Source organism: Arachis duranensis, chromosome 7, assembly GCF_000817695.3.
Source record: "Arachis duranensis cultivar V14167 chromosome 7, aradu.V14167.gnm2.J7QH, whole genome shotgun sequence".
Classification (NCBI taxonomy): Eukaryota; Viridiplantae; Streptophyta; class Magnoliopsida; order Fabales; family Fabaceae; genus Arachis; species Arachis duranensis.
In genome coordinates, this window is record NC_029778.3 from 34,791,447 (window position 1) to 34,803,886 (window position 12,440).

General features: G+C 41.6%; 1 protein-coding gene across 1 annotated transcript in view; it reads left to right on the forward strand.

The window, feature by feature from the left end:
* Positions 1-3,744: 3,744 nt before the first annotated feature.
* LOC107458543 (uncharacterized) overlaps positions 3,745-12,440 on the forward strand; it is a 16,165-nt gene continuing 7,469 nt past the window's right edge. The window contains exons 1-3 of the mRNA XM_016076745.2: positions 3,745-3,750; positions 4,293-4,434; positions 5,071-5,420. Of these exons, the coding sequence (XP_015932231.2) occupies positions 3,745-3,750; positions 4,293-4,434; positions 5,071-5,420 (498 nt within the window). The remainder of the gene's footprint in view (positions 3,751-4,292; positions 4,435-5,070; positions 5,421-12,440) is intronic.

A 12,440-nucleotide genomic window follows, 5' to 3' on the forward strand; every position in this document is an offset into this window, starting at 1 on the left:
GACATGCTAGTGTTTAAGTGTGGGGAGGTTGATAAACCCATATTTCGTGAGTTCTTTTGTGCTTAATTTGAGTGATTTATATAACCCTTCACCTACTTATTCACATTAATTGCATGGTTTTACTTTCCCTTCCTTATTATGTCGTATTGTGAAAAACTTGTTTCCTAAGCTTTAAAAATTAATTATTTTAATTACCTTTATTTCCATTTGATGCCGTGATTAGTATGTTGAGTAGTTTCAGATTTTCTAAGGCGGAATGACTTAGAGGATGGAAAAGGAAACATACAAAAATGGAAGGAGAAAGCAAAACGGACCTTTAAGGAAACTGGTGTTCACGCAATCGCATGGACGACGCGATCGCGTGCCAGAAGCGAAGATTCAGCGATGCGGCCGCATGACTGGGGCGACCGTGCGCCTTAAGAAGAACGCACATGACGTGGTTGTATGACTGACGCGACTGCGTGGCAAGGAAAAGCTCCGAATGACGCGACCGCGTGACCCATGCGGATGCGTGACAGAGGCCACGCACCAGAAAATTATAGAACACACCTTAGCGAGTTCTAAACCCTTTTTTGGCCCAAATCCAAGTCCAGAAAGCATAGACCAGAGGTTATAAAGTGGGGGAATGCATCCATTCATAAGAGGGCTTTTCATAATTTACTTTTCCATGATTTAGATTTAGTTTTGAGAGAGGTTCTCTCCTCTCTCTCTTAGGATTAGGATTAGGACTTCTCTTAGTTTTAGGAGTGACTCTCAATCCCAAGTTCTTTATTTTTATTTAATTTATGAACTCTTCCATGTTACATATAATTTTCTTAATTAATGTTATTTGAGGTATTTCCATTCATGATTGCTTTCTTTTATTTACATGATTACTGCTTCCCATCTAAAGACAATTTTTATTCAGTAAATTTACTATTTTCTTTTTGGCTTTGGTTGAGACATTGGTAACTCTTGAGTTATCAAACTCTTGTTGACTGAAAATTGGAATTAATTTGCCACTTAACTTACCTCCATAGTTAGAGGTTAATAAGGTGGGGGAAGAATCCAATTCTCATCACAATTGATAAGGATAACTAGGATAGGACCTCCAGTTCTTAATACCTTGCCAAGAGTTTATTTTTATTGCTATTATTTTATTTCCTCTGCTATTTACTATTGTTGCTTTTTATCTCATACTTTAAAAACCCCCAATTTACAATCTCCATAGCCAATAATAAGAACATACCTCCCTGCAATTCCTTGAGAAGACGACCCGAGGTTTAATACTCGGTTATCAATTTTAAAGGGGTTTGTTACTTGTAACAACCAAAATGTTTGTACGAAGGGATTTTTGTCGGTTTAGAGACTATATCTAAAACCGCGACTGTTTTTATGACATTCTTTACTGGCAAAAATCCTAACGTCACATGGCTCACGCGTTCGCGCGGAAGAGGAGAAACCACGGTGACGCGGCCGCATGGCTCACGCGACCGCGCGGAAAGGAAAAGCACAAGTGACGTGGAGGGGTGGACGATGCGAACGCGTGGCACGGAAAAACGCGAATGACGCGTCCGCGTGGACGACGCGATCGCGTGACATGCGCGATCTGCATAATCTGTAGATTTTGCTGGGGGCGATTTATGCCCTATTTTGACCCAGTTCTCGGCCCAGAACAGCAGACTAGAGCCAGAGAACATCCAGAAATGAAGAACAACATTCATTCTACACAGTTTTGAGTTTTTAGATCTAGTTTTACTCCTCCTCTAGGTTTTCTCTCTATACAATTGATACTCTTAGGGTATTATTTTTCTACTACTTTTGCATTGGGATATTGAGAAGAGTCATTACCTCATCAAGACTTCGTCATTCTAGTTCGTTTTCTTTACTTGGCTTTACTCTTCCATGTCCTTTGCTTTGTTAATTTTACCATTGGAATATTATTAGGATTTATTCATTATAAGGATTATTCTTATTTTAATTGGATTATTTTTTATTTCTATTTACAATGTCTTTCTTTAATTTCTTCTCATATGTTATGAATTTTGCATTCACAATGAGCGAGTAGTTCCCTAACTTGATGGGGAGTTGATTGAAAGGAACCAATTGAGTTAGAAGGCTTGAAAGAAAGATTGTAATTGGGTTTACTGTTGGATTGCCTTCTAGTCACTAACACCAATCCCTTTTGATTAAGTGGGTTGCAATTTGTGAACAGATGTAGCATTCCAACCTGTTTGATTTTCCTTTGCCTAGTAAATGATAACAAAACAGAATAACTTTTAATTATCAATTAATCTTGAGAGCATTCCAACTATAATAGGGATTTCAACTAATCAACTCCCAGTCAAGACTTTTATTTACATTATTCAAATTCATCAATTTAATTTCCTGTTATTCAACTCAAACCTTTTTGAAAACATCTGATTAATAAAATAGCACACCTTTCTGCAATTCGTTGGGAGACGACCTGGGATTCATACTCCCAGTATTTAAAATTTGAATTTCTGTGACATATTTCTAAATTGATAAGTGGATTTCCAGTGAGTTAAGAACTATACTTGCAACGTACACATTTTAATAATTTTTAATTCACCAATTTTCGCTGCATCAATTTTTGGCGCCGTTGCCGGGGAGTTGCAATAGTGTGTTAATTTATTGATTGGTATTTATTTCTATTGCAATTTTTTCTTTCATTTTATCACTATGAACTGCACGTTTCTTTTGTTAAATGACGCGTTCGCTTCCTGATCCAAGCTTGCTAGCATTTGACCCTGAAATTGAAAGAACTCTTTCACATATAAGGCGAGCTAGGCGTAGGCGACTCCTCTTTGAGGACGAACCTGAACCATCATTTAAGGAAGAAATAACCCCCCTTTCTACTGATCCAGTTCATTTACGTGCAGGTGACATGGCAGCACCCAGAAGAGTCACCATCCAGGAGGAAGGAGCCCCTGATTTTACGCTCCAACCATTCCAGGCGCACCACCCAGCAGTAGCTGTAGATTTTGAAATAAAATCTTCACTACTCAACTTGATGCCCAAATTTCATGGCTTACCTGCTCAAGAGCCTATCAAGCATCTCAGGGATTTTCAGACCGCTTGCTCTACTGTTAAGCGTGATGGAGCTGATGAAATCTCTATTCTATTAAAAGCCTTCCCGTTTTTTTCTGGAAAGAAAGGCAAGAGAGTGGTACTACACTCAGCCCAGAGAAACTATTTCCAATTGGGATACACTTAGGAGAGAATTTCTGGATAAATTTTTTCCAGCTGATGTTGCTGATAAGCTAAAGAAGGACATGTCTATGATCGTCCAGGAGAAATCTGAGACCCTCTATGAATACTTGGAATGCTTCAATACACTTCGAAATACATGTCCCCATCATATGATTGACAAGATAGTCTTACTCGGTTACTTTACACAGGGTCTGAGACCTCAAGATAGGACCACACTGGAAGGTGCTTGCAATGGTTCTATGAAAAAGCACAAGACTACGGACGAAGCATGGCAATTGATCAGAGACTTAGCTGACTCTACTAGGAATCATAGGCAGAGACTAAGTCGGTCAAGAGCTGTTGCGGAGGTATCCACTAATACAGAGACTATCGCTATAGCCCAGAACCTATGTGAAATTACTAACTTGCTGAAACAGATGCAACTGAATCAACAACAACCTCAGCAAGTTCAGCCTTCTCCACCACAGCACAGCCAGCAGTTAGTTCCACAAAGAGTGTGTGGCATCTGTGCAGATTATAGTCACTATACCGATGAGTGTCTGCAGCTCCAACCAGAAGACAATACTGTAGCAGCCACTCACAACTTTTATGACTGCCCCAATTAAAGGTACAATCAAGGTGGCAACTATAACCAAGGATGGCAGGATAATTCCAACCAAGGCTAGAGAGACAATTCTAACCTGGGTTGGAGGGACAATTCTAACAGAGGAGGCAGAAATAACAATGGAAATCAGAGGTGGAATAACAATAACAACAGGTAGCAGAATCAACCTTATAGAGCACCTCATTTAAGACAACCTCAAGCCCCTCAGCAAACCTCTCAGACCACTAGCATCTCTTCATCTCCTAATGCTGACTTACTACAAGCTATTAATCAGAGACACCAGGCTATGGAAGATAGTATTAAAGCAACTCTAAATACTTTTGCTTCTACTTTACAAACTCTTGTCTCACAGATGGGATCAATGCAAAATTCCAGTAACCAGTCCTCAAGCTCTGGTGGACTCCCCTCTCAACCATTCCCCAACCCAAAGGGTGGTATTAATGCCATTACCCTAAGGTCTGGAACCACACTGCAGGAGAGAAGTCAGGAGGAGCCAAGCCCACCAGAACACGCCTCAGCTGAAGAGGTTGTGGAATTAGAAGATGTTGAAGAGAAAGAGGACATACAGGACATAGCTGAGAGAGAAGAAGCTCAATCACAGGAGAAAGCACCAAAAGGCACAGACACTGCCGAAAACACCACTTCCATTCCATTTCCACAACTTGCAAGGAAGCCTAGGAAGCAGTTGGAACCTGACCCTAAGATGGTAGAAATCTTCAAAAAGGTTGAGGTAACTGTTCCCCTTTTTGATGTCATTCAACAGGTACCTAAATATGCAAAGTTTCTAAAAGATTTATGTATACATAAGGACAAAATTAATGAATTAGAAACTATTCCTTTAGGAAGTTCCATATCTGCTTTAATGGGAAGTTTACCTGAAAAATGTAGTGACCCAGGTCCTTGTATAGTTAGTTGTACTATTGGTGGTGTAGTAATTTATGATTGCATATGTGATTTGGGAGCATGTGTTAGTATTATGCCTTTATCTGTATATGATGTTTTAAGGCTCCCTCCCTTAAAAAGGTCGGCAGCTCGTTTTGTGTTGGCAGATAAAAGCATTATTACAGTTGCTGGAGTTGCTGAAGATGTTTTAGTGAACATTAAAGGGCTCACATTTTCCACTGATTTCTATATCTTGGAGATGCCCAATAATGACTCAGATAGGCCATCATCAATTCTACTTGGCAGACCATTCCTGAAGACATCAAGATTCAAATTAGATGCTTTTTCAGGAACATATTCTTTTGAAATAGATGGCCAAATAGTAATCTTCAATTTGAATGGAGTCACAAACAACCCTCCAAAAGATCATTCCATCTTCCAGTGTGATGTCATAGATGAAACTGTAGCTGAAATTCACCAGGAAGAGCTGGAAGAAAAGTACACAGAACAAAGTCCAAGTGTGGGGACTCTATTAGCTAACAATAAGGACACTTCTGGATTTTCACAAGCTCCAGACAATCCAGAGCCTGCCCATGACCAGAAGATTGAGTTGAAACCTCTCCCTCCATATCTCAAATACGCTTATCTTGAAGAAGGGCAGAAGTTTCCAGTTATTATTGCACAGGATCTCACTCTTGAACAGGAAGAGCAGCTACTTAATGTGCTGAGGAAGCACAAGAAAGCAATTGGGTGGAGTTTGGCAGACATCGTAGGCATCAACCCTCAAGTATGTGAGCACAGAATATTTTTAGAGGAAGGAGCAAGACCTATCCGCCAACCCCAGAGAAGACTGAATCCCACTATTTTGGAAGTTGTCAAAAAGGAAGTGACCAGACTATTGGAAGCGGGTATCATTTATCCCATTTCAGACAGTGAATGGGTTAGCCCAGTACAAGTGGTGCCCAAGAAGTTTGGAGTCACTACAGTGAAGAACGAGCATGAAGAGCTCATAGCGACCAGAGTACAGAACGCTTGGAGAGTCTGCATTGATTACAGGCGTCTCAACCAAGCTACTCGCAAGGATCACTACCCTCTTCCATTCATTAATCAAATGCTGGATCGCCTGTCAGGTAAATCATATTATTGCTTTTTAGACGGTTACACAGGTTATTTCCAGATTCATATAGCTCCTGAGGATCAGGAAAAGACTACTTTTACATGTCCTTTTGGGACCTATACTTACAAGAGAATGCCCTTTGGCTTGTGCAATGCACCAGCTACTTTTCAGAGATGCATGATGAGTCTTTTTTCTGATCTCATTGAGGACTGTATGGAAGTTTTTATGGATGATTTTAGCGTTTATGGTGATTCTTTTAGCCTTTGCTTAGATGGATTATCTAGAGTATTAGATAGATGTGTCAATACAAACCTTGTATTAAATTTTGAAAAATGTCATTTTATGGTTAAACAAGGGATTGTATTAGGACATGTTGTATCTAATACTGGTATTTCTGTAGACCCAGCAAATGTGAATGTTATTTCCAGTTTACCTTACCCCTCCTTTGTGAGGGAAGTCCGTTCGTTCCTTGGCCATGCAGGTTTTTATAGGAGATTTATTAAGGACTTCAGTAAGGTAGCACTTCCCTTATCCAGATTGCTGCAGAAGGATATTGAGTTCGAGTTCAGTGAGAATTGTAAGCAAGCGTTCAATAAGCTGAAGACCAACCTGACTCAAGCTCCCATTGTGAGAGGACCAAACTGGAGCCAGCCATTTGAAATCATGTGCGATGCTTCCAACCATGCAGTAGGAGTAGCGCTGGCTCAGCGTGAAGGTAAGGATCCTTTTGTTATTGCTTATGTGTCTAAAACTTTAGACGCTGCCCAGTCCAATTATACTACTACTGAGAAAGAGCTTCTTGCTATTGTTTTTGCTCTGGACAAATTCCGAGCTTATCTACTTGGTACTAGAGTAGTAGTGTATTCGGACCATCCATCTTTGAAGTATCTATTAGCTAAAAAGGAGTCCAAACCAAGGCTCATACGTTGGATATTGCTTTTACAAGAATTTGATTTAGAAATAAAGGATAGGAGTGGTAATCAGAATCTAGTGGCAGACCACTTGAGTCGCCTTGAGCACATTAAGGATGATTCTACTCCTATAGATGATAATTTTCCATTTGATAACCTGCAAGCAGTATATGAGGTAGCACCTTGGTACGCACTTGTAGCTAATTATCTAGTTAGCCGCACATTTCCTCCACATTTTTCTAAGCATCAAAGGGACAAGCTGAAAAGCGAGTCTAAATATTATATATGGGATGACCCATATTTGTGGAGATGTGGTGCTGATCAGGTAATTAGACGTTGTGTACCTCAATCAGAATTCCAGTCCATTTTGGAGGCCTGTTACTCATCTGAGAGTGGAGGACATTTTGGCCCTCAAAGAATAGCTAGAAAGATCTTAGACTGTGGATTCTGGTGGCCTACTCTTTTTAGAGATGCTGCTGAGTTTTGTAGATCTTGTCTTCCATGCCAAAAATTTGGTAATATATCCAGGAGGGATGAGGTGCCTCAACAATTTATGCTTTTTTGTGAAATTTTTGATGTTTGGGGCATTGACTTCATGGGTCCGTTCCCAAATTCTAATGGTCAATTTTATATATTGTTAGCTGTGGATTATGTTTCCAAGTGGGTGGAAGCAATTCCCACCCGCACTGATGATGTTAACACTATTGTTTCCTTTGTGAGAAACCATATTATTTGCCGCTTTGGATCACCACGAGCAATCGTGAGCGATCAAGGCACCCATTTCTGTAACAGGAGACTAATAGCTTGCAGAAGATAGTCAAACCTCATAGAAAAGACTGGAGCACCAGGCTGCAAGATGCACTATGGGCATACAGGACAGCATACAAAACACCCATTGGAATGAGCCCTTTCCGCTTAGTTTATGGAAAAGCTTGTCATCTCCCAGTTGAAGTAGAGCACAGAGCCTTTTGGGCAGTCAAGGAGTGCAACATGGGAATTGAGCAAGCTGGAGCTGAAAGGAAGTTGCAACTGCAAGAATTGGAGAGCCTTCGCCTAGAAGCTTATGAGAACTCAAGAATATACAAGAAAAAGATGAAGGCTGTACATGATCAGCACATTAGGAGGAAAGAGTTCCAACCTGGGGATTTAGTCCTCCTTTACAAATCCCAACTAAGACTCATGCCAGGCAAGTTGAGATCGAGATGGGAAGGTCCATACAGAGTAGAGAAGGCTGAACCATACGGAGTTTATCACCTAAGCCACCCTTCACACTCTGAACTTATTAAAGTTAATGGACAACGTCTGAAGCTATACCATGGAGAGAAGCTACAGAAAAATAAGGAGCTTGAGATCTTCCTCTTGAAAGATCCCCAGAGGCCAGAAGATTGAGCTACTGGAGCGTCCAACTTACGGACGTTAAAGCAAAGTGCTAGGTGGGAGACAACCCACCATGGTATGATCGTACTTTTCTTTCTATCTTTAGTTTTTCCTAGTCAATAAATCTTCTCTTTCTTAGCACCTTCATGCATCTGCATTCGCATTTTATATATATATATAAAAAACAAGAGCTGCACGACGCGACCGCATCAGCGACGCGTCCGCGTCGCAAGAAGAGGTGAGAAAATAAAAAGCGTACAGAGAGTCACGCCGGAGCATGGCTGGAGGCGTGCCAATGGCACAAATCATCCCACGCGACCGCGTCACTGACGCGTCCGCGTCACATGGGATTCCTGGCCTTCCATGCGATCGCATGCCCCACGTGGCCGCGTGCCCTGGATTTCAACGTAAAAGGGTGCACAACCAATTATTGTGCTGGAGTGGTGCTGAATTGGTACTGAACGCACAATTCTACCCACGCGACCGCGTCACATTCCTCTACAAGCCCACTCACGTGATCGCATGCCCCACGCGATCGCGTCACCTCAATTTTGGCAAATTTATCAATTTGAACAGAGAGTCGTGTGGCCGCGAGGCTGTACTCGCGCCAGAAGCAGAATATGGGTCACGCGACCGCGTGACTGACGCGACCGCGTCATCTACCTTACAGCACAATCACGCGAACGCGTGCTCCACGCGACCGCGTCGCTTGCGCCGCACAGCTCCACCAAAACTGCCAAATTATCTTATCTTTCTCTCCTCCAAATCCTAATTTTTCTTTTCCCTCCTTATTTCTCCATTCTCCCTTCTCCCTTCTATCCGACCCTTCACTCTCTCTTTCTCTCACCTCCATTAACAAGATTTTCTTTTCTTCTTCCCTTCTTCCCTTCTTCCCTTTTTATCATTCTTCTTAGTTTAGATGTTATTTTCTTTTCTTTTCTTTTTCTTTTCTTTATCATTATTTTCTTTCTTCTTCTTTCCTTTTTACATGGTGCTAGCATATTTATTTGAGCCATCATTCCTCATTATTTGCTTATGGATTATTGTAAATTGTTTGGCACTTATATCTTATTTTCACAAAAAGATTGCTTGCATATTTACTTTAATACTTTCTATGCCTTATTTACCATGCATGCTATGAGTTTGTGAAAAGGCCCATATGGCATCATGTACTTTTCTACATTATCCTATTCTACTACTCCATGCATGTTTTTCACAAAAATTCCTTTACTATTTTATTAATCCAATTTAATTGCCAATACAAATTGTTAATTTGTTACGAAGTGATGCTTGATCTATGCTACTCATGCCCTTGCCGGCATGCCAATAATAATCTTGCATCTACTTCCCTTTTTATGCACCTATCCTATTTCCTTTCTTGATCTTTTCACATGTTGTCTAGACCATGTGTTTATTTCAGTCATCTTCACTGTGCACTGTTTATTACCCACTCCATCTCCTTCCTTGCTTTGTTTCTTTGGATCTAACTTACTTTCTCTTCCCTTTTTCAGAATGGCCACCAAGAAAGGCAAAGAGAAGGCTACCCCTAAACCCACAGCAAGGAAAGGAACGAAGAGAGCATTAGTGGCAGAACCTTCTTCAACTGCAGTCAAGCCCTCAACAAAGAGAATTAAAAGGATTATCAAGGTTGATGAAAAGGAACGAGCCTTCCCAGCCAAGGACACTGCACGATTCCCAAATCGCTACTGTGAGTAGATGTTTCCTATTCTGGCAGCTCGAAATTACAACAACGAACACCTTCTTATCCTTCCGCCTCATATCGTTGAATTTGTTGAGCCACAAATTACACATAGACATTGGGGATTTTTACTGAGATAGCCACGACAGGTTAATATTTCTTGGGTTGTTGAGTTCTACTCCAACTTCCACCTGTCGACTCTGCAGTCTATCTATTTACGCCAGAAGCAAGTCCCCATTACAGAAGAAGCCATACAGTAAGCCTTAGATCTCCAACCTGATCCAGAAGGATTGGACGCTTTTCAGAAAGCCGCAACCAAGCGCCAGGCATACACTTTTGACTGAGACGCTGTTCTCAGAGTTATTGCTCGCCCTGGCAGCAAATGGATCTTTGGATACCATCGTTCCTGTCCAAAGGGAATCTCGGCTTCCGTCCTTACCTTAGAGGCTCACGTATGGGCACAGATCATGTCCCATTACGTCTTTCCGAGTACTCATGAGTCCTCCTTCACCGCAGACATGGCCGTTCTCCTATGGTGCATCCTCACAGACCAGCCTATCAATTTACCGCGACATATCCGGAATGCTATGGAACATGTGCAGATCGCGGGCAACCTACCTTTTCCCGCATTGGTCTCTGATCTCATCTCAGCAGCCGGAGTATCCTACAGAGCTGGGGACACCAAAGCCATTCTTCCACGGGATGATCAATATGTTCCTAACGGGAAATATCTCAGGCCACAACTTGCCACTGCCAGCCAGTCCACAGAGGATGCTGCAGCTCCTCCACCATCTACCAGTCAACTGCTACATCAGATACTGAAGCGGTTGCACCAACATGAAAAGAAAGCAAAGCTCCGTGAGCACCGCAACCAACTCCGATTCAAACACCTTAGGGAGCTGCTTCAAGGAGATTGCAGAGACTCAGACACCCCGGACTCCACGTCCTTCACCAGCACAGGGACCCATGACGGCCCCGACTGTGGAGACACTGCCACCAGCCCACCATTGTTCCTGACAGATGGCACCAAGGACGGTGCAAAGCCTTAAGTGTGGGGAGGTCGGTCAGTACCTGATGATGAGCGGATAATTTATACGCTTTTTGGCATTGTTTTTAGGTAGTTTTTAGTAAGTTCAAGCTACTTTTAGGGATATTTTCATTAGTTTTTATGTTAAAGTCACATTTCTGGACTTTACTATGAGTTTGTGTGTTTTTCTGTAATTTCAGGTAATTTCTGGCTGAAATTGAGGGACTTGAGCAAAACTCTGAAAAAGGCTAACAACAAGGACTGCTGATGCTGTTGGAATCTGACCTCCCTGCACTCGAAATGGATTTTCTGGAGCTACAGAACTCCAAATGGCACGCTCTCAACGGCGTTGGAAAGTAGACATCCAGAGCTTTCCAGAAATATATAATAGTTCATACTTTATTCGGAAATTGACGACGTAACTTGGCGTTGAACGCCAAGTACAAGCTGCTGTCTGGAGTGAAAATGCTTCATTGCTCAGCCCAAGCTTACACCAAGTGGGCCCCGGAAGTGGATTTATACATCAATTACTTACTCATGTAAACCCTAGTAGCTAGTCTAGTATATATATGACCTCTTACTATTGTATTAGACATCTTTGGTCTCAGTTTTGTTTTATTCTTCATCCTAAGAGGCTATTGATCACGTTTTGGGGGCTGGCCATTCGGCCATGTGATGAGCGGATAATTTATACGCTTTTTGGCATTGTTTTTAGTGTGTTTTTAGTATGATTTAGTTAGTTTTTAGTATATTTTTATTAGTTTTTAGCTAAAATTCACTTTTCTGGACTTTACTATGAGTTTGTGTGTTTTTCTGTGATTTCAGGTATTTTCTGGCTGAAATTGAGGGTCCTGAGCAAAAATCTAATTCGGAGACTGAAAAGGACTGCAGATGCTGTTGGATTCTGACCTCCCTGCACTCGAAGTGGATTTTCTGAAGCTACAGAAACTCAATTGGCGCGCTCTCAACGGCATTGGAAAGTAGACATCCTGGGCTTTCCAGCAATATATGATAGTCTATACTTTGCCCAAGATTTGATGGCCCAAACCGGCGTTCAAAGTCACCCTCAAGAATTCCAGCGTTAAACGCTGGAACTGGCATAAAACTTGGAGTTAAACGCCCAAACTGGCATGAAAGCTGGCGTTTAACTCCAGAAAAGGTCTCTACACGAAAACTCTTCATTGCTCAACCCAAACACACACCAAGTGGACCCAGAAATGGATTTTTACGTCATTTACTCATTTCTGTACACCCTAGGTTACTGGTTTACTATTAATAGGATCTTTTGACATTGTATCAGTACCTCATGACACTTTACACGTTTTCTTTGTGTATCTTCCACGGCATGAGTCTCTAAACCCCATGGTTGGGGGTGAGGAGCTCTGCTGTGTCTTGATGGATTAATTCAATTACTACTATTTCTCATTCAATCATGCTTGCTTCCATTCTAAGATAATACTTGTTCTTAACCCGGATGAATGTGATGATCCGTGACAATCATCATCATTCTCAACTATGAACGCGTGCCTGACAACCACCTCCGTTCTACCTTAGATTAAGTAGTTATCTCTTGGTTTCTTTAACCGGAATCTTCGTGGTATAAGCTAGAA